The sequence below is a fragment of the Vicugna pacos genome, chromosome 16 (genome assembly GCF_048564905.1).
Source record: "Vicugna pacos chromosome 16, VicPac4, whole genome shotgun sequence".
NCBI lineage: Eukaryota > Metazoa > Chordata > Mammalia > Artiodactyla > Camelidae > Vicugna > Vicugna pacos.
In genome coordinates this window covers 11,128,526-11,151,372 of record NC_133002.1, presented here as the reverse complement: position 1 = coordinate 11,151,372, position 22,847 = coordinate 11,128,526, and the positions used below count along the sequence as shown (strand labels likewise).

Below are 22,847 nucleotides of genomic sequence, written 5' to 3'. Positions count from 1 at the left end.
TGATGGAGATGTTCTTTATTGGAGCTATCCAAGTCAGGGGCAGCTGAGGAACTGAGCTTGAAATTCTATTTAATTTTAACTCATTCACTGAAATGGCCATGGCGACATGTGGTTGAACAGCAGGGCTGTAGAACCCTGGCCTGTTCCTTCTTCCATTGGTGGCCTGACTTCACTTCCTTCTTTTTTTTTTTTTTTTACATTTTTATTGATTCATAATCATTTTACAGTGTTGTGTCAAATTCCAGTGTTCAGTACAATTTTTCAGTCATACATGGACATATACACACTCATTGTCACATTTTTTTCTCTGTGATTTATCATAACATTTTGTGTATATTTCCCTGTGCTATACAGTGTAATCTTGTTTATCTGTTCTACAATTTTGAAATCCCAGTCTATCCCTTCCCACCCTCTACCCCGCCCCCCCGTAACCACAAGTCTGTATTCTCTGTCCATGAGTCTATTTCTGTCCTGTATTTATGCTTTGTTTTTGTTTGTTTGTTTGTTTTTGTTTTTTAGATTCCACATATGAGCGATCTCATATGGTATTTTTCTTTCTCTTTCTGGCTTACTTCACTTAGAATGACATTCTCTAGGAGCATCCACGTTGCTGCAAATGGCATTATGTTGTCGGTTTTTATGGCTGAGTAGTATTCCATTGTATAAATATACCACATCTTCTTTATCCAGTCACCTGTTGATGGACATTTAGGTTGTTTCCATGTTTTGGCTATTGTAAATAGTGCTGCTATGAACATTGGGGTGCAGGTGTCATCCTGAAGTAGATTTCCTTCTGGGTACAAGCCCAGGAGTGGGATTCCTGGGTCATATGGTAAGTCTATTCCTAGTCTTTTGAGGAATCTCCACACTGTTTTCCATAGTGGCTGCACCAAACTGCATTCCCACCAGCAGTGTAGGAGGGTTCCCCTTTCTCCACAGCCTCTCCAGCATTTGTCATTTTTGGATTTTTGAATGACGGCCATTCTGACTGGTGTGAGGTGATACCTCATTGTAGTTTTGATTTGCATTTCTCTGATAATTAGTGATATTGAACATTTTTTCATGTGTTTTTTGATCATTTGTATGTCTTCCTTGGCGAATTGCTTGTTTAGGTCTTCTGCCCATTTTTGGATTGGGTTGTTTATTTTTTTCTTATTGAGTCGTATGAGCTGCTTATATATTTTGGAGATCAAGCCTTTGTCGGTCACTTCCTTCTCTCTTGAGCTTTGTCTCCACGTTCCATCACAGCAGCCACCCTCTTGCCCTTGTCCCTTGGTCCCACTTGCTGGAAGAAACTATCAACTTTAGATTAATCCAACTGTTCTGCTTTCTCTAGGTCTACACAGGGGCTGCTGGGCACTGCTGGGGCTTGACTTTGCCGGGAGACATTCTTTCTCATAGATGGTCACCAACCTCTATCGGACCTTGAATTCTGTCCAGCCAGCACGTCCCCTTCTCCTTAAGGACCCAATCAAGACTTCCTGGCTTTCCAAATCTGCTCCCTCACTGTCAGCGGGTGGTGTCACTTCCTAGTGCATTGAAACAAGAGCAACTTTCAGACCACCTGACCACCCATTTTCCGAGGCTAGTTTTATCTGTCTTCAGCATCCTCCTTCTGATCCTTCTTGTCAACATTCAGGCTGCTCAGATAGCCTTATCTTATAAATAACAATAGAAAATGCCAACCTCCCGTCAATCCCGTGTCACCTTCCAATCACCCCATCTCTTTCCTACCACTTGTTTTCACACCTCTCCAAAGCCATCTACACTTGCTGTCTCCACTTTCTCACCTCCCGTTCACTTTATAACCTGAGGCAGCCTGGCTTCTGTCCCCACCACTCCTCTGCCACTACCAGTCAAGGTCACCAATGACTTCCTTGTAGTTTAATCCAAAGGACTCTTTCAGATCTTATCTTGACCTTGAAGGCATGTGATACTTGCTCACCACCCCTCCTTCCTGGAAACTTGCCTGTTGGTTTCCAGGACACCTGAGTCTCTTGGTTTTCTTCCTCCTACTCTGGCCACTTCTAAGTTTTCTTGACACTATCTTTCTAGGGGGATCCTGGGGCTTCACAGGTAAGGCTGGGTGCCAAGAAGGGCGGCTCCCCCTCCCAACGCATTCCTTGCTGGAACACCTGGGAATGCACTTTCTCACCCAAGAGCCTCCCTGTTGTGTTTTGAATGCGTTTGTCCTGTGAATCCTGCCGCTCAGAGCCTGACACGCCTTTTCGGGTGTGTATTTATCACCCCCACTTTGAGAAGCTCTCACAACACTTGGACATCTGTTTTATTCATTTGCCCCCTCAAAAGGCCGTATGCTGGAGGAAGGGACACTAACAGATTAGAGAGCATTGGGAGAGGCTGCAGAGTGGTCAGAAAAAAAGGGTCCTGTGAGAACTCATACAAAGAACTGGGAACATTTTGCCTAGGAGCGATAAAACCGAGGGGTGACACGGGGCTGATCTTCAAAAATTTGAAGAGGTAGAGCCTTGGTCAGGGCTGCTGTATGGAATCGAACCAGCTGTACAAGTGACAGGGTTTTCCCAGAATGCTGTGGACCTCCAGGCTGCAAAGTGACAGTCCTGGGCACCAGGACCTACCGCAGAAGATAAGCTTAGACCTCAGTGATCACAATAAAAGTGGGAAGTGCCCTCCCTGCCCCACATATCCTTCCTGAAGACCACTGGCCTAAGCTCAGCTGGCGAGGTGCAACCCCAGGGAGTACAGCTTCAAACTTGCTGCCACGTGAGGCCCATCAAAAGCTCTGGGACAGAAACATAGCAGGAGAAAGGCTTGAGAGCGCTGGCAATCCGGTCTTGCAGATACTCCAGGAATCAAGTCGGGTGGGCAGTGAGCAGGGTAGCCCGATGAGCCTCTTTCAGACCCATTTTTGTCAGACTGTCTTCCTGACCTGTGTTTTGGTGCGAGGCCATTAGTGTACACTGTGGGCCATCACAGACACCCTCTGAGGGGCTTAGGGATGTTGAAGATGTTTGCTTGTTACCTCACACTGTGTTCTCTTTATGAGGCCCCCCAGGAGAAATTCCTGTCTGATTTTAGTACCAAGAATAGTTGTAATTCTCTTGAGTAATAGGTCTGTTTTTATCCCATGGACGCTGGGAATTGTGTAACTGACATGGTCTCCTTTTCATTTTGGCTGCGGGAAAGCTGAGAGACAAATTTGTGGCCCACCCCTAGGAAGTGAATAGGGCATTCTAGGGGGCGCTTAACCTTGATTCCCATCTCTACTTTGTCTTCCCTCTTAGTTTCTCTTTCTTCTCTTAGTTCTCCTTGTTTTACTGTGTACAGTCAAGAACAGACAAGCAAAAACAAAAATCACCTATAATCTAATCTCACTTTCCCAAGATACCTACAAGGAACAATGTTGTCTTTTCAGGCAGACTTTAAAAAATAAAAATGAGAGTATGCTATGCATAGTGTTTCTTGGAGGGGGCACAGTATTTTGTAAATGGCTTTTTTCATTTTATATGTCATGAACCTCTTTCCATGTCATTAAATGTCCCTCTTTAAATAATTTTAAAATTCTATGAAGAGCTAGCAATTTAAAACTAACAACTAACATTTCTGCAGCCCCTTAATGTGTGCCTGGCTTTATGTATATTCACCTTTAAATGAAAGTATACTCACATAGATGGATCTAAATACAATATGTATGCATACATATTATAAGCGATAATTTCTGTATGTGTTAACTCATTTAATGCTTACAATCCTGTGAGATAGAAATTATTGTCCCCCTTTAACAAATGAAGAAACCAAGGCACAGAAAGATGCAAAACTTGCCAAGGTCATACTTTGGCTCCAAAGCACGTGCTCCTAACTGCTCTGCTGGCTTTCCGTATGCTATTGGGATTTCACAGTCCACAATGGTTAAACATTTCACAGTCCACCTGGTTAAACATAAAAAAGAAACATTTATCTCCTTCCACCTCACTTTCTTATTTATGTTATTTTGCTTTGTTTTAAGTCCCCTTGTAAGTCACTCAAAATCCCCTCTGCCACAAGGCAAGTGTAGAGAGTGGTACACAGCACAAGAAGGCAAAGTTAAAGTGTTCCCCCAGGGGAGGGGATGAATCCAGGCTGCCCTGCAATGGAGAGGATTTATGTCTTTGGTCTGCGGTGAACTTCCATCCCTGGAAGAGCTGGCTTGGGTGGCCGTCTCTCAGGGAGGCCGGGGAGGGCTGTCTTCCAAAGAGACTGAGCTGGGCCAGACCAGCCCCAAGGCTCCTTCGTACATTCTCAGAGTTTATGAAAATACCAGTAAGACAAAATGAGGCACTCAATGGAGATAATGCAGCAAGTCAGCTGTTGGGCCAGAACCAGGACCCTGTGCTTTCAATCCAGGATCACTCATCTAAAAGTAACAACCGCAGTTTAGTTCCAAACTCTCAGCCCAGTGTATTCTTTCCCCAGAGTGCTTTGGCTACTGCTGCAAGATGGTCAAAAGGATGCTGTCACTGTCCTCTGTCCTTTTGTTAGTGTGGCAGAGAGGAAGGGAAGGAGAATCTGGGTGGCCCTGAGGATGCCCTATGAGACTACAGTTGGGTGGGACTATCCATTTGACAAACGGGAGGACAGGAAGGAGCCAGGTTTCTTTCTATTCCTGGATGTGATGTTTACTAGCTGGGAGATCTTGGTCAAGTTTCTTACCTCCTGAGACCTGAGTTTCCTCATCTGCAAAATAAGAGTTTAATACCTACTTGCAAAGCTGTTGTGGGCTCCCAAGAGATAGTATGGGCTACAGCACCCTTAAAAACTGAGCCAATAAGTACCTATAAGGCTGCCTCTGTATCTGGGGGCAGCTAGACAGAGGCCTGGCAGAGCCGTCCGGGAGGGGCGTTGGCCAGTGCCCAGATGCTGTCTGGCTTTTTCTCCACTTCACCCTCCAGCCCACTACAGCTCCTCCGCCAGGAAAGGGGCCGTGTTCCCAACAGAGGCCCACAGCATGGTGACAACTGTGCGGGGATTGGGGGGCTTGGGGTGGGGAGTCAGAGCTCTTTCTCGCCGGACTCCAGGGGCTTGGGGCAGGAGGAGTAAGCCAGCAGAGGTTCCATCCTCCTCTTTCTCCCGATCCCGGGCTGTCTGCCCACGGGGCACGGCCCTGTACGCGGTGCCACCGCGGCCATCAGGCTGGGTTAGAGGAAGGCCGACCCCAACGCGGCAAAGAAAACAAACACAGATGTGTTTGCCCGGGACCAGGAGGGAGAAAAATCTCCCACTCCCCCGCCGCCTGAGCGCTCCCCTGGGCGTGGGGCCGGCGGAAACCTGCGGGGCTCTCCCGGCAGCGCAGGGCCGGGGCGACGCGGACGGTCCCCGGCCGGCCCCTCCTCCCTCGGCGGAGTGCGCGCCGGGCCCAGCCCCCCTCTCCGGGGTTTCCCCGGGCGCTTTCCTCGCTTTCTCTTTGTCTCTGCTTCTCTTTCTCGGGCGCCCGGGTTCCCAGCCGATCGCGCTCCCGCTCTCTCCAGGTCCCGGACCGCTTCCCTTTAACTTTCTTCTTTCCCGGGGTTAAAACTTTGCTCGCGAGCGGGCGGCAGCTCGCCGACGTTATTGGCCGGCGCCCCGCCCGGCGGCCCCGCCCCCCGCCCCCGCGCTCCCCTCCGCCCCCCACTCCCAGCGCGAGTGGCGGCGGCGGCGGCGGCGGCGGCGGCGGAGCCTTTGGGGGCGTGCGTGCGTGTGTGAGTGCGCGCCAGCCAGCGGGAGTGTGTGTGCGCCCCGGGCGCGGGCTGGGCGGCACTCGCACGGCGGCTGAAGCGGCGGGAGCCGGGCGGTCGCGTCGTCACTCGAGAGAGAGAGGCGGCGGCGGCGGCGGCGGCGGCCGGGCCGGGCCGGGCCGGGGCTGGGGCAGCGGCGGCCGCGCCGGGCATGGAGCTGGCAAGCCCGCGCTGAGGCAGGACGCGCCTGCTAGCAGCCAGCGAGAGGCTCTCCGCCGTCCGGCGCGCGGGCTCCCCGGCCGGGGCCGGGCAAACTTTTCTTTCTCTTTTGCCGTCTCCAGAGGTAAAGTCCCGAATGCGGACTCGCCGGCGGGGTTGCGATTCGACACAGCGGAACGGGACCCCGGGCTGCGGGGAGGAGGGGGCGCGGGCCGTGCGGGCTCGGGGGTCCCACGAGCTCTCCTGTGTCCGAGATTTGGGATACTGGCGGGCCGGCCGCGGACAGGCAGACGGGCGCGGGCATGACCCTCGGGCGGCGTGGAGGCGGTGGTGGCGGGGAAGCCGAGTGATCGCCCGCGGTCCCGACTCGCCGCCGGCAGGGAAGAAGAGGCGCGGGCCGTGCGGGCTTGGGGGGGGTCCCCGGATTTGCCTGCCCCCGGGACGCGGGGAAGCGAGGCGGGCGTTCGGCCGCGGGCTTGGTGCCGGGGAAGCCGGGCGTTTGCCCGCGCCCCCGCTCGCCGCGCCCCCGGCGGGTGGAGGGAGCGGGGCGGGCTGGCTGAGTGCGGCTCCCCTCTCTCCGCAGGCGCCTTCTGCGGCGGGCAGAACGACTCTTCGGCGCGGCGGGGCCGGGGCAGGCTGGACGCAGCATGATGCGCGCAGTGTGGGAGGCGCTGGCGGCGCTGGCGGCAGTGGCGTGCCTGGTGGGCGCGGTGCGCGGCGGGCCCGGGCTCAGCATGTTCGCCGGCCAGGCGGCGCAGCCCGACCCCTGCTCGGACGAGAACGGCCACCCGCGCCGCTGCATCCCCGACTTTGTCAACGCGGCCTTCGGCAAGGACGTGCGCGTGTCCAGCACCTGCGGCCGGCCCCCGGCGCGCTACTGCGTGGTGAGCGAGCGCGGCGAGGAGCGGCTGCGCTCCTGCCACCTCTGCAACGCGTCGGACCCCAAGAAGGCGCACCCGCCCGCCTTCCTCACCGATCTCAACAACCCACACAACCTGACGTGCTGGCAGTCGGAGAACTACCTGCAGTTCCCGCACAACGTCACGCTTACGCTGTCTCTAGGCAAGAAGTTCGAGGTGACCTACGTGAGCCTGCAGTTCTGCTCGCCACGGCCGGAGTCTATGGCCATCTATAAGTCCATGGACTACGGGCGCACGTGGGTGCCCTTTCAGTTCTATTCCACGCAGTGCCGCAAGATGTACAACCGGCCGCACCGCGCGCCCATCACCAAGCAGAACGAGCAGGAGGCCGTGTGCACTGACTCGCACACCGACATGCGCCCGCTCTCGGGAGGCCTCATCGCCTTCAGCACTCTGGACGGGCGGCCCTCGGCGCACGACTTCGACAACTCGCCCGTGCTGCAAGACTGGGTCACGGCCACCGACATCCGCGTGGCCTTCAGCCGCCTGCACACGTTCGGAGACGAGAACGAGGACGACTCGGAGCTGGCGCGCGACTCGTACTTCTACGCCGTGTCGGACCTGCAGGTAGGCGGTCGCTGCAAGTGCAACGGCCACGCGGCCCGCTGCGTGCGCGACCGCGACGACAGCCTGGTGTGCGACTGCAGGCACAACACGGCCGGTCCGGAGTGCGACCGCTGCAAGCCTTTCCACTATGACCGGCCCTGGCAGCGCGCCACCGCCCGCGAGGCCAACGAATGCGTGGGTGAGTGGGGCGCCGCGGGGACGCGGGCGGCGGGCGGGGACCGGGGCGGCTGCTCCTGAGTCTCGCGACCGCGGGTTCTCCGGAGCGCCGGTGGACTCCGCCGCTGAGGGTCGCCAGCTGCGTGGATGTGGGAATGGTGGGAGGATGTGGGAATGGTGGGGGATGTCCTGGACCGAGGAGGGCAGAGAGCCGGTCCACTCGTGCGCCTGGCACTGGCCGTGGACTCTCGGGTTTGGGTCTAGGGCACGGTGCGAAGCCAAGAAGAAGCACGAGAAATGATGCGGGAGAAGGCTTTGCAGAAAATTTGCTGACGGGTCCTCCTAACCCCGGATTCAAAGGCAAAAGCTCATTGCCTTCCCCTCAGTTTGGCGGGACCCTGGGATCCACCTCCGCCCCTCCCCACCCCCCTTTCCTAATCTGCAGCTGAGCGCCCTGCTGGGGACCCCGGCCCGGTTCCCGGGAAGTTCCAGCTCCGCGACCACAAGTCCCTTGGGAGATGGCAAAGGGCTTTGCAGTTTGAGGCCAGTTCGGTACCCGACGAATATCATTTCTGCGTCCTCCATTTGTCTTTTATGGTTTGGAAAAAACAGTATGTATTTTCCTTTTGCATAGCGTGTTTAAGTTAACAAAAGAATGATGTGATTTAAATCAATTACTACCTACAGATTACAAAGGGAGTTCACTAATAATTTTAAACTAATTCAATCTCTATCCAAAAAAGAATACCAGATTTTTTTTTTGGTTAGCGTCAAGATTTGGTGAAATTAAACAGTTCCGAATTAACTAAGGGCGCAGATTCTTATTTTAATGGGATCTCGGTGCCTGGAAGAGAAATCTGACAAAATCAGCCCTGGTGGATACTGCTGGGTCAGAAATGAGACTTAAAAATGGGATCCATTCTGTTTTTGAATTTTAGGACTTTGCTGCTGTAGAAACTCTGAGGCATCGGTTTCTCCCCAGGAGGAAAGAACAAAAAAGGAAGGGAAAAGTAGTAAGACCCCACTCCCTTTTTCCACGATAAGGTGTACGTTTCCAAACCCCACATTTCATTTTACTGAAAATTATTTGGTTTGTCACCATACCGTTTGGTGTTCATTTTTTGTGAAATACAGATACTCCCTCCCCCTGCCCCCACCCCAGGCAGCCAGTGTGAGTCTCTTAAGTTGCTTCAGCCTCTGAGGCACGTTACAAAGTTCGCTGGGTCCCCACAAACACACGTTTTGAGGTCTGGTTCTGATTAATTGTGTCATGTTGTTGTCGAATAGTTTGTGCCTCATGACTGTGGATGCAGACTTTTGGAATGGAAAACATGTTTTGGAGAGCCGGATCGGCACTGAGGCCCGGTCAGGCATCTTGGTCTGCAGAGGCCCATCCCTCCTGTTGCCTGGCTGGGCCTCCATTTTTACCCTCCGAGTGTCCCACTTCCGTTCATCCCCCCTCCTTTAAGGGACAGAACTGGTTGCCAGTTTGAAGAGACTTTTCAGGATTCGGCGGCAAGATAGTGGTTATACCCAGACTTAGTGGTCTTTGGGAATAAAACTCCTTTGATCTGCTCAGTTCCTTCAGAAATGTTGGTTTTTCCCATCTCTTGTCTTTCTTCTCCCCCTTTCCTCTTTTCTTCCTTTTGTGCGTAAAAATCCTTCATTGACATTTAAAAGGCTTCCCAGAGTTTTGCTATCAGTTTTAGTTTGTCTGTGCACGTGAAGGATAACTTCTCATTGTCACTGGCAGGGCCTGATTGGAAGAAATACAAGGGAATACATTGAGGCAAATAAACTGGATATTATGGTAACATTTTACTGGCTTGAAAATTCGTCTTAGCAGCGTTGGTATTGTTCAGATACCAACCACCCCCATCTCTCCCTGTCACTTTGGATGTGGAGACGTAACCCGCAATTGTTATAACAATGGCCACGCACTTGAAATAATCTCTATAGTTGAGGATTTTGTCTTTTGACCAAAGCACTAACTCTGTGCACAAATTGGATTGACCGGTTTATTTTTAAGCCAAATTGAGCAATCAACATATTAACTAACGTAATTAGAAGGCCTTTTTGTTCAAAAAGTTTAATTAGGCCTAATAAGTACATAATCTACATGACAAATAATCGGCTGACAATATTTTCTGGTTTTTACTGAAGTTATTTTAATTCTCAGTAGTCAAAGTATCTTTAAATCTTGCCAATTATTCAGTCATCTCATAAAAGCCAAGCCAATTCAACAATGTTAAAAGTTATTTATAGTTTCCTTTTTGAATAGATGTTCTGATACCTTGTAGATATAGCCCCGGGAATGTCAGGTTGAAGTTCCCATAAAGTCTTAATTGAAGTCTTAGTGATTTTGCCATCATTCCGCAAAAGAGAAAGTCAGCAAAGACAATTTAGAAGTGATTTACAAGTAAAGGTCGAGCTTTTTATGAAAAGGCCCTGAAGTGGAGGTATGTGAATGAATTAGTATTTGACAGGTGTTCTGAGACACTACAGGGCACTGTGCTGGGAAAAAAGCATTAATAAATCCTTCAAACACTAACTTTTGTACTATCAGCGGCTCAGATTTTTTTCTCCAACATAATCCCATCTTGTGAATTTCACACTGTTGACATATAAAGCCGGGCTACCCAGATTATTTACAGCTAAGGCAAAGTAAAGCATGTATTTTTCTTTTAAAAAATGAGTCTTGATTTAAAAAAAAATAAGGGTTGTCATTATCACTGTGCTCTTCTCTTTGCCTTTCTAAAATGAGACATGATTTATAATAGACTAAATTGGCATCCTTCCTTTAACCCTCTCACCAGCCCCCTCGCCCCCCAAATCCTAAAACTTAAAAAAAAAATCGGTATTATTATTTGACTGAATGATTCTAGGCAGGGCCCAGGTACTTTCAGCTGACTAAGAAATGCCTGTATCCTATAGGTTTTCTTTGGTCCAGCTTTCTTTTCAGTGTTCTTTCAAGGTTGAGTTCTCTGTGGAATAAATGTGAACTTTTGTAAGGCCCAACTTTATTTTAAACGCAATTTTGGGTTTCTTCCGGGGGTGGGGGGAACCCAAAACAATATGAAAGACAAGACCACGTATAACGTTACAGCCTCGACAGCTCTCCGTGGAATAACTGAATACTTTCTTCCGCCCATATGTACCAGCCGTGTTCACATGTTCCTGTGCACATGTGCATTTATATTCATCGTGTAAAGAAGCATCCATGCATGGTGGGGGGGTGGACATTCAAGAGAAAATGCATGAACAGTTTTAAACCACCTGGGTTGCTAGGCCCTTTTCTCCCCCCAACTCCAACCCCTTCCTTTTTGTAAAAAGAGCATCTGAAGACCATATTGTGTTTCATAAATTATTGACATCAGTTTTAATCAACGTCCCCCTGACGTCAGAGCTGTGTTAGTATTTAGTTTCTGACGAAGCATGCTGTTTAATCTTACTGTGGGGATGTCAGCATGAACCCCTGCCTGGTTTGTGACAGGGTGAGCTTATGAAAACTTGTTTTGCCACTCACTCTGAAGGCTTTGCGTGGCCCAGCTGAAACCCAAAACCCACACAAAAGACGACTCTGCAAGATGAGCGCACTGTGCTGGGCTGGCCTCCTGTGGTTATGGGTACCTGCAAGGTAATGCTCATAATTGTTTAAACATGCTTTGGAGGGGGGTTCCTCATGCTGTAAATGGCTCTGGTGCTCGGGCCCACCATCATCCCCAGTGGCAGAGGGAGGTTATATGGAAGGTGTTGCCATGAGAAATCGAACGCCCCACTAAAGACGCTTGCAAAATCAGAAGGCTAACATGATTTGCTCCTTAGTCCAGAGTCTGGTACGTTGCTGTAGATGGGTGCGTGTTTTTATCGTCATGGTAATTATTATAATTATTGTCTTTACATGATTAACCCTTGAGGACTCATTTTTTGCCAAACTCATTAGTCATTTAATCATCACGACTATGGTTATAATAGGCCCTATTATTGTCCTTATTTTACAGATGAGGAAATCATAACTTAGAGACATTAAATGGTTTGCCCAAAGCCATATAGCTCGTAGGTGGTGGAGCTGGGATTCCAGCCCGACAGTATGCTTTGTTTTATTGCATCCTCTGTGTGCCTCCCCGTGGAATGGCTGGATGGGTGAATGAATGACACTTACATTTCCGTGTATAGGCAGACCTCAGAGATACTGCAGGTTCATTCCAGACCACCTGCAATAAAACAAATACACAGGAAAGCGAGTCACATGACTTTCTCGGCTTCCCAGTACCTGTAAAAGTTGTTTACATTATACTGTTGTCTAGTAAGCGTGCAATAGGGTTTTGTCTAAAAAATGTACATATCTTAATTTAAAAGTACTTTATTGCTAAAAAATGCTCACCATCGTCCGAACCTTCAGCAAGTTGTAGTAGTAGCATCAAAGATCACCACTCGCAAATCACCATAACACGTGTGTAATGATGAAAAAGTTTGAAATCTTGCGAAGAATTCCAACATGTGACACAGAGGCACGAAGTGAGCAAATGCTGTTGGAAAATGGCTCCGATAGACTTGCTTGGGGCAGGGTTGCCCCAGACCTTCAATTAAAAAAAAAAATGCAGCATCTACGAAACTCAGGTAAGTGAAGTGCCATAAAATGAGGTCTGCCTGGATAGGAGAATAGTTGGACCAGCCCGTTAACCTCTTGCTAGAATTAGAGGTGGTTCCCTAGTTGTGTTGTATTCCACTCCGTTCTATAATGTCACATCATGTCATATAACATATTCATTATATTCAGACATACTGAAGTATGAAATTGTCTGTAAGAAGTTGTCCTCTCTTTTAGCCATCAGGCCTGGTGGAGGCTGGGAGTTTTTAGGAATGTAAGTGAAGAGGGTTTAAGCGTCTCCGCATGCACAGGTGTTGCCGATGGCCAGGTCTTCCTTGATTTCAGGGCCCATAATCTCTCAAAGCTGGTGGAACAGAACTTGTGATCAGAAAACCCTTTTAAATTAGGCCTTCTCCTTTCTCCCTAGTGCTCAGTATCCTGTTGCTTCTCCAGAACATATTGAAAAATTCTAGGAAGTGGCTCAGAAGTGTGGTTGTTAAAGAGAGGCGTTTAGTGGCATATCCTGTAGGTGCAGTGCGTGCGTCATTAGCACAGGGCCATCATTTATCTCTGTTGGCCTTTTGGCAGCTGGAGTGAGGGTCTCTGCTGGGGTCCTCATTAGCACCTGGTGGGCCAGGAAGCTGCCCCCCACTCTACCCAGAGAAGCCAGACAGAGCTGTCTCAGGGCAAACCTTCTGGGGTGTGTCTGTACATTTTCAGGTTTTGCCAAGCTCTCCTTTGGCCCTGCCCAGACTTCTCTCTGACCTCCTCCTCCTGAAAAATGAGATCCTTGGAAAAGTATTTGAGACTTTATGTCCAGAGTAAATATTGGAAAGGCAGTGGGTTGAAATTCAGATGTTCCCTGGAAGGAATCCCCCCTCATTTTCTGCTCACAGCTGGTATCGATATTTCCTTCTTGAGATGAGTTGTGCTTTTCATTAAGTAAATTTTTTGTCTTGGGATTAAACCAACATTGTATTCTTAATAGACTTTTATGTTTACACTTCAAAAGTCCACTGGGTTGTTATTCGTGTTATCTTGATGGCTTCTACGGTGTCTGCTGTGCACACTGGCCCGACCAAAATAAATGGCTCTCTAGGGAACTGGATTATAAAACAGTCTTATCTGCTGATGCACTAGTATGGGTATTTTGTGAGCCAGTATCTTTTTTCTTCCTTTCAGAAGTGATAATCATACCTTGGGTTTCTGCAGTGCCTTTCATTAGAGGGAGACCCGAGGTCTCTGGGGGCTTTTGAAATGCTCAGGATTTAAGCCTAACACTTGCAGAGTGGCCCGCCGCATTTTGCCTGTCGTTTGGGAAGACACACGTCAGCCATTCCGCAGGCTCGGAGGACGCGGCGTCGGTTTGGGTGGCCTGGGAGTTTAGAATGTCAGCGCAAGGGGGTTGTCAGGTTACATCTTGAAGACAGACCACAAACCCCTACTAAGTGCCAGGCACTGTAGCAGGTGCTTTACACGTGCTTTGTTTCAGTTAATCAGATTGGCACAAGGAACGGAAGCCTTTTGAAACCAGATGTCCCTGCCACCAAAGGGCAGCTTTTACACAAACCAAGCTCAGTGGGGACAGGGCACATCTTGGCTTGCTCGGTGACGCTGTTGCATACGCGGAGAGCAGGAGGTGTCGGCGGCGCTTGCGCAAGGCTGATCACGTGAAAGCTGTGTCCTGTTGTCAGCAGCTCTGAGGGACGATTCTAAACAGCACTGAGATAAGTGAGCTGCCTGGGACATCCTCAGACCCAGGGCTGTTCGCCTCCATGCTGCCTGCTGTCATGGGTGCAGCACAACATGGGAAGTTCAGAATTGCATTTCTGTATCCCTGTGTACCCCAAATGTATCCCTATTGTATACTTAGAATTAGATTTTAATTTGCCTTTGAAATGCCATGTAATTTACGTGAATTTCCCCCACGTCAGAAGGCAGAGACCCATTCCAATTGTCAGTTCTTTGCCTCCGGAGATAATGCTTCCTTCCCTAGCTCCTGAGAGGACTGGGCGAGGTGTGTGTTCAACCCTGCCTGTAGCATTTTGTGCCAGGTCTGCCCTCCGACCAAGAGAAGGGACGGTGGTCATGGGATGGATGAGAAGTGAAATGCCTCTCGTCCAAGCCATTCTCTTCCAACACTTAAGCGCCTGCCCCAAGCCTCCTCTGCGGGGGGATGTTTCTATCAGAGGCATCTGCTGGCGCTCAGAGAACAAGGGATGGTGTTATCCAGGGGACAGGTGCACCAGTGGTTCAGGAGCACTGCTGAGGAATGGAGGAATGTGCTCTGCCTTTGCCTGTGTCGGGGTCCTTCCCGGAGACCTCTGAGCCTTCTGCTGTCGGGGTTCGTGTATTAGCTGGAGCTAAGGCTCTAATCGTTTTGCAGTGCACTTATGCATATAAAGAAGATCCAGAAGAAAGACTTCTCTGTAGCTGTAGCAGGATTCCAGGTTATTTAAAGGGATGGGTGGCTTTTCAGAGGTCAGAGTAAATTTGTTGGGTGAAAACCTTGAAAGGCAGAAAGTAACACTAAGAGAACAGAAAGTTCACCCCATCAACTGATAACCAATGAATCCTCCCAACTCGGTCTGAAAGGAGGGGCTAGAAGTCTGTCTCTGGAGGATTCAGGCCCAGCCTAGGTAAGGTGTAAGTGGTAAGCCCTCGGTGCAAGTGGTCCAGTTTCATCTGGGGACCCATTCGTGTCCCCTCTTGGCTGATGCTATTGCTAGATTTTCCCCAGTCCTTTTCTGCCTACTGGGAAGAGAGATTATTGGTTGTCATGTCCAATTTTTTCACGTATTCTAGAGGCTCCACATCTAAATTAGACAATCCATAGGACCACAGGCACCTTTAAATGGGCTGGATTTGAATAAATGAGTCTTAGGTAACAAGGAAATGAGATTGATCTCTTTTAGTTTCCTGAACACCTATGTTGTATTACATTCCATGTTTGATGGAATGGCCCAAAGTGATGGACAGTTTCTGCTGCCTGATTCTGGTCTTCGTGGCTTCTTGGAGTGGCTGTGGAATACTTAGCAAAGGCACCACTGCTTCCCAGTTCTGAAACCAGGGCAGGCATTGCTAATCAATCACAGCACTCTTTTCTCCAATGTCCAGAAATGGTCTTAGTGTATTAGACTCCTTTTCAATATAATTCTCTAGGCAGCCATTACTACTTCATCAGAATTAGCCTGGGAGATGGAAACTATATGACATGGGTCCTAGAAGACCTTCCCCTGCTCCCCTAGCCTACAGACAAAGAAGTACCCTGTAAGTGGATGTTTCTGGAGCAGTCAGTGGTCAGGTGGCTCTGTTGGGTCTGGCGGGGTAAAGAGGTATGAAGTGATGCCCTCCCCGCAGGTGGGATACATTCGTCAGGGAGGGTGTGCTTGTGAGAGGTGGATACTTGTTCTGAACTGTAAACATGGGGAGCCCCCAAAGTGAGGAGCTTTTTGCTCAGCGCCCAGGACACAGGGAAGGTGCTGAGGGTCTTGAGAGGAAGCAGGTTCCGGATCTGGCTCTGGTACCAGGAAAGGATTGCTTTGGGGTCCACTTCACGTTTGCCTCCTGCATCTGCTCTGTCGTAGCTTTTGTTTTCTTCCATGTCAAGAGTGTGAGAGACCACAGTTCCCTGAAAAGAGTGGTCTCCCTGGGGCAGTCAGCTCTGAAGTTCCCATGCAGGGTCCCCTGGACTGGGAGAAGCCCAGAGCTGCCCCAGAATGCGAAGGAAATGACCTTGGGCTCTTCCCACCCTAGAAGCCAGGCTCTCAACCCCAAACCTTGTCTGCGGGGCATCCGAGGCCCAGGACTCTGCACGGGCTAGTGCTCTGCTTACATTTGGGCCATCGCAGAAAGGGCTGAACAATAACAGCTCCAACCCCAGCATGAAAAAGGAAACACATTGTGTTTACAGATACAGAATTTGGCCTCCAAAACATGAAAGTACCTTTGGGTTGGGCGCCCCAGGGCAGGGCTGTTGGACACCGGCCCCCCTGCTCTGCGTCCTGCGGCCAGCTTGTTTCCTCTCCCCGCAGCCAGACCGCAGAGGTGGGCAGCTTGATCTCAGCCAACTCTTTATTCCCAGACCCACCCCTGTCTCGCTCCCGGCTCAGCCCCGGGGAGAATCGCGGTGAGGAAGTGCTTGGCCTTCCCAGCTGCCATGAGGAAGGAGGCTGTGTCTCCCTCCAACCCACGGAAACCGATCGGGCTTAAACCCGGTTTGGGGCAGATTGGCCATCACGATGCCCTGACGTGCCAGGGAGGAACGGGACTGGGCGTCCTCTCTTCTTCTCACCCCGGTTTGTTGTTGGAGCCAAGGTGAGAGAGCTGTTTGTTGTTTTAAATCAAAGGTGTCTGCCGAACCGTGACCCACATTTAAGTGAAAAGCAAGTTCTGATTTTCCTGGTGCATAGAAGTGATTTAGTTCTAAAATCAAGATCAGGGAGCACAGGGTTCTCTTTGATAACGTATGAAATACCAAGATGTGTGTAGTAGGGGTTATGGTTGAGAGAACCTATCTCCAGCTTCAGACTGCCTGGGAGAAAGTGCTGGGCGTGTGTGACCTGGGGCGTGTGATTTAAGCTCTCTGTGCCTTCAGTGCCTCCGTGTCTTGGGGGCTTCGCTCAAGACTATGCTGGTCTATGGGGTAGGGTGGGGAGTGAGAGGGGCTCTTGCATTGTGCCAAGGAGGGGGCTCAGAGGAGGGGCACAGGAAGGAGACCCCGAGGCAGAGTGCTAGTGCTCTGCCTAGATTTGGGGCTGTTTCTTTTTTCTTAAAAAAGTTTTTTAAAATTGAAGAATAGTTGCTGTATATTACATAAGTTACAGGTGTATAATATAGTGATTCATGATTTGTAAAGGTTATACCCCACTCATAGTTATTATAAAAGATGGGCTATATTCCCCGTGTTGTACAGCACATCCTTGTAGCTTATTTTATACCTAAGAGTTTGTACCTCTTCATCCTCTATCCCTATGTTGCCCCTTCCCCCTCCTTCTCCCCACTGGTAATCACTAGTTTGTTCTCTGTATATGTGAGTCTGCTTCTTTTTTGTTATATTCACTAGTTGGTTCTATTTTTTAGATTCCGCATGTAAGTGATATCATACAGTATTTGTCTTTCTCTGTCTGGCTTGCTTTACTTAGCATAATGCTCTCCAAGTCCATCCATGTCGCTGCAAGTGGCAAAATTTCATTCTTTTTTATGGCCGAGTAGTATTCCATTGTATACATACACCGCATCTTCTTTATCCATCCATCTCTTGATGGATATTTAGCTGGCTTCCATGTCTTGGCTCTTGTGAATAGTGCTGCTGTAAACATTGGGGGTGCATGGATCTTTTTGAATTAGTGTTTTTGTGTTTTTTTGGATGTATACCCAGGAGTGGAATTGCTGGGTCACATGGAGTTCTATTTTTAGTTTTTTGAGAAACCTCCATGCTGTTTTCCACAGTGGCTGCACCAATTTACATTCCTGCCTATGGGGTATGGTGCTTTCCTTTTCTCCACCTTCTCACCAGCATTTGTTACTTGTGTTCTCTTTGATGATGGTCATTCTGACAGGTGCGAGGTGACATCTCATTGTGGTTTGGATTTGCATTTCCCTGATAAGTAGCGATGTTGAGCATCTTTTCAGGTACCTGTTGGCCAGCCACATGTCCTGTTTAGAAAAATTAGACGTGGAGCTTTTTATCAGCACATGTTTCTGTGGCCCTCATTACCGCCACACTTTGTTCTAAACACTTCACGAATATTACCTCATTTAATCCTCATAACAGCCTTATGAGATGGGTTCTATTATGATTATGACTAAGTCAGTTTCTTTATTGAAGTGTAGTGTAAGTACAGAAAGGCACGCAGATGCCAAGTGCATAGCTCAAAGCCTTTTCATGATTAGATACACTTGCATAACCAGGACCCCAGAAACAGCCCTGAGCTCCCCTTCAGTCACCACACCCCCTGCCCACCATGCACTGGTTTTGACTGTTTTTGAATTTTGTGTAAATGAAATCAGATTCTGGTTGCTTTTGCTCTGTAGTCCGTTTGTGGTATTTACCCCTGGGTAGCAGTAGTTTTATTCATTCTCATTTATGTATAAATTGGTCTGTCTGTTCCATTTATGGTGTCGTTTCCAGATTTTAGCATTAAAAATAACTCTGTGGGGGCCATACTTGTCCAGGTCTTTGGATGCACATTTGAATGCATTTCTGTTGGGTATGTATCTAGAAGTGAAATCTCGGGTCCTAGGGTAGGTATCCGTTCAGCTTTAGTACATCCTGGTTATACGTTGATTGTGTGCTCTGTCGAAAGCAATTGTACACATTTACATTTATTTACCGTTTTTACAGGTGAAAAAAGAGGCATGTGGAGGATACGTGCCTTGCCCAAGTCCTCACCATTAGCAATGATGGTGTTGTGGTTAGAATCTAGGTAGTGTGGCTCTGGAGTCTTCCTTTCCACCACCGTACCTGGCTGTGTCTCATCTCTAGTCTGTATAAACCCTGTCAAGGAAAACTGCTAGTACTGGGGCAGAGGTGACTTTGGGCAAGTGCCTTCACTTCTCTGGGCCTCGGTTTTCTCTTCTGTCAAATAAGAGGTTGGGTCACGAAGACCATCTTCAGTGCTGATATTCTGTGACTCAGTGGATGCACCTCCTTCCTGAAGACTTTTCCCATCTGCATCCCCCAGCCCACTCCATTCCCATCTCAACCAGACGCAGCTCTACAATGTGAACAGTGTCATTTCCCACCCCCTGCATTCCACTGGGGTTCCATCAGGAGGCTGCTCAGGCTCTGACGGGGTGACCTCTCTTGGGCCTGCCCTTCAAGACTCCTGGGAACTTCCCCACCTCTCACCCACCAGTCCTTCCACTTGGGGAGGGAGAGACATGGGACCTTGTTCCTTCTCTGCCCTCCAGCATGTTGGCTAGCCAGTCTTCTCTCTTCAATCATGCATGTTCAGCTGGATGAATGTTCACAAAGTCCACTCACCTGTGTAACTAGCTCAGTCATCAAGAAATAAGATTTCCAGATGGCCTCCTTCTGCCCTTCGTATCACCATCCCTCAGTGTAGCCACCATCTTGACTTACAGTGTTCCAGTTAACTCTCTTCTCTTAAATTTTTTTCATATTCAGTTATAATCCACAAATCATGAATATTTTAGCTATTCTTTTCTAATGCTTGTACTTTTATTTTTCTTGTCTTACTGCATTGGACAGAACTTTAAAGTAATGGAATGTAGTAATGGTAAGATACACCCTTGTGTTGCTCCTGCCTTGAGTGAGAATGCTTCTAGAGTTTCATCATTAAGTGTGTTGCCTGTTACTAGTTTCAGATAGATATTCTTTGTTGTGCTCAAAGGGATGACCTCTGTTCTTGGTTTACTGGGAGGTTTGCTCCTTTTTGTTGTTTTAAATCAAGAATATGTGGAATGTTAATCCAACAGTCAAAATGAGGATACAATATTTCTGCTTTGATTATAATATAATGAATTACATTGATTGATTTTATAAGATTTTTTAATAGCTTAATTGAAATATAATTCATGTACCATACAATTCATCAATTTAAAGCATACAATTCAATGGTTTTTAGTATATTTATAGAGTGGTGCAACCATCATTAAAATTAATTTTTGCCACCCCCCCCAAAGAAACCTCATACCCATTAGTAGTCACTTCCCATTCCCTCCCTCCTACCACCAAATCAGCCTTCGACAACAACTAATCTACTTTTGATCTGTATAGATTTGCCTCTTCTGGACATTTTATTTAAATAGAACCATATAATATGTGGCCTTTTGAGACTATTTCAGTTAGCATAATGTCCTCATGGTTTATCCATGTTATAATGTGTGACTACTTCATTCCTTTTTTGTTTTTGGTTGAGTAATATTTCATTGTATCGATAGGTCACATTTTATTTATTCATTCTTCAGGTGGTGTTTTGGATAGGAAACAATTTGGATTGTTCCCACTTATGGTTATGAGAAATAGTGCTCCTGTGAACACTGATGTACAAATTTTTGTATGTATGTGTTTTCGTTTCTCTTGGGTATATAACCTAGGAGTGGAAATGCTAGGTCATGTGGCAACTCTGTATTTAACTTTTTGAGGAACTGCCCGACTGTTTACCAAAGCAGCTGTTCCATTTTACATTCCTGCCTGTGGTGTGTGAGGGTTCCAATTTTCCCACATCCTCATCAATACTTATACTCTGTCTTTTTGATTATAGCCACCCTGGTGACTGTGAAGTGGTACCTCATTGTGGTTTTGTAATTTTCTAAATTTGAACTCTCCCAGCATTCCTGGAATAAAGTTTATTTGGTTATATATTATTCTTTGCTCATATTTTATTTTTGATTTTTGTATCTGTTCAAAAGTGTAATTTGTCTGAATTTTTTTCTCTTCATATTGCCTTTTGTATCCAGGTTGTTCTAACCTTATAAAATGAAGTGAGAAGTTTCTGTTCCTTTCTATGCTGTGGAATAATTTAAGTAGCATGAGAAATAACTGTTCCTTGAAGATTTGCTAGAATTAGCCCATCTGGGCCTTGTGCCATTTTTGAAAGGAGTTATTTGATAACCATTTCAATTCCTTCCATGCTTATATGTTTATTCAGGAATTTTTCAACTGCTTTCTGAGTCAGATTTGGTAGTTTATTTTCCAAGAAAATAATGATTTACCCAGAGTTTCATTTCTTAAGCATAGTTGTATATAGTAATCACTAAAAGTATTTTTAAAAAATTTCATATGTATCTGTATCACCTTTCTGATTTCTGATAGTGAGTATTTATTCTCACTCTCTCTTTGCCTAGATTTGTTTCTTTGTTTGAAATTTTTGGAAGTGATGATAATAACACCTAATAATATTCATTGAACACTCACGTTGTGCCTGGCTCTGTGTGTGCTAAGTACTTTGTACCACTGTCTAATTTTTAGAATCTTTACAACTCGATGAGTTAAGTACTATTATTCCCATTTACAGGTGGTTCAGAAGTTCAGACGTTTAAATTGTCTGATGTCACACAGCTACGAAGCCCAGAGTTACAGTTAAGGCAGGATGGCTGCTCTCAGAGCCAGAATTCCCGTCTGCTGTTTAGTCTGCTGCTGATTTTTTAATGTTTTTAAATTGTTTCTAATTTCCTAATTTCTGTTTTATTTTAAAAAATTTCTTATTTAGGCTTTTGTGACCTCCTACTAATATTTTTAGTTGAATGCTCAGTTCAACTAATACCATTATTTTCTTACTCCTATGTAGCAGTACAACCATTTGAAGGCAATGACTTTTCCTTTCTAGAGCAGGTTTGACCACTTCCTCTTAGTTTTGATTTGTACTGCTCTCAATGTCACTGTCGTTGTAGTTTTGACAGTTTTTATTTATTTATTTTTTTGCCTCTTGAGTTATTTATGAATTGGATTGTCATTTCCAGGGTATTCAGTCCTTAAAATATGTATTTTGTTATTGATGTCCAACTTTATTGCAACTAGTACAGTTTTGTTTTGTTTTGTTTTTAAATAATCTTGTGTGTGTGTAAGATTACTTCTGTTTCTATTCCATGGGAACTGAAAGAGAACTCTGTTTTTAGGGTATAGAGTTCAATAGATTAATCAAAATTAATCTTATTGATTATATTCTTCAGATACTCTGTATTTTTTCTTCTTTGGAGCAAAAGGACAATATTCGTGGGAGGCTCTTAACATACCTTTTTCAGTGTCTAACAAACTAAGTGACAAAGTCATCCAACCTGTGAAAAATTAAGAGATATGCAAAACCATACAAGGAAAATGAACACAAAGTAAAAGTAGGGGTCACAAAATAGTATCTGAAATGTAGAGTTCAGAGCAGAATGCATTAAATAGGGCTACGCTGGTGGTTTTATACTGATACCAGAAAAAATGCACCGTGTTGTAAACTTGAATGGAAGTCCTCTGGGCCTTGGTCTCCCCGCTGGCGAAAAGGAGTTGGCAGATGATTCCTAGTCCCTTCCAGCACTCCCATTCTGAGATGATGGTTTTGGGGTTCCCTACAAAGTGGTGCCAGGAAGGAAATCAACTGTGAATAAGGATTAGAAGCAAAGAAAAGGACAGGATGATTCCGAGTTGAGACTGGAGCAGTTTGCGCTGACAGCTGGGGCTGGGTTTATTGCTTTGGCTCATTCCTGTCTTTACAGGAGCGTCTGCCTCACTGCCTCTTGGCCTGGCAAAGGAGATGTGCTGAAATAGAAGTCAATCTGCAAGGACAAGATGGTGAGGCCACGAGAAGTCCCTGACATGGGGTGCCACCTCCTGTAGTGAAATATGACCCTGACGGCTGGGTCTGGCTCTGGAATACGCCCCTCATGCCCACCCTCAGGGGCTCCCAGCTCCAAAAGAGCATTTCCATAGGCAGCTTCCTACAGGAATAGGCAGGTGCCTCAGCTCCATGCCTGCCTTGGTGTCTCCTCATTCTCTTGCCAAGGGGTGATAAATTCACCAGAGGAAAAGGGGGTGCCTGGGTTTCACAGGATACCAGAACCATGAGAAAGGCCGCAAATTAATGAGCTAAGTATCTAATTTAAGAAGTTAGAAAAAAGATTAACAGAATAAACCAGAACAAGATGGGAGTGGGACGGAGATAAAAATAAGAGCAGAAGCCAATGAACTAGAAAACAAATATTCAACAGAGGGGATCAACCAAGGCCAGAAATGGGTTGTTTGGAAAGACTAATAGAGTAAACAAATAT

General features: G+C 47.3%; 1 protein-coding gene across 1 annotated transcript in view; it reads left to right on the top strand.

Annotated features, from left to right (window-relative positions):
• Positions 1 to 5,648: 5,648 nt before the first annotated feature.
• Positions 5,649 to 22,847, top strand: part of NTN1 (netrin 1) — a 163,426-nt gene continuing 146,227 nt past the window's right edge. The window contains exons 1-2 of the mRNA XM_006217763.4: positions 5,649 to 6,015; positions 6,475 to 7,556. Of these exons, the coding sequence (XP_006217825.2) occupies positions 6,539 to 7,556 (1,018 nt within the window). The 5' untranslated portion in view covers positions 5,649 to 6,015; positions 6,475 to 6,538. The remainder of the gene's footprint in view (positions 6,016 to 6,474; positions 7,557 to 22,847) is intronic.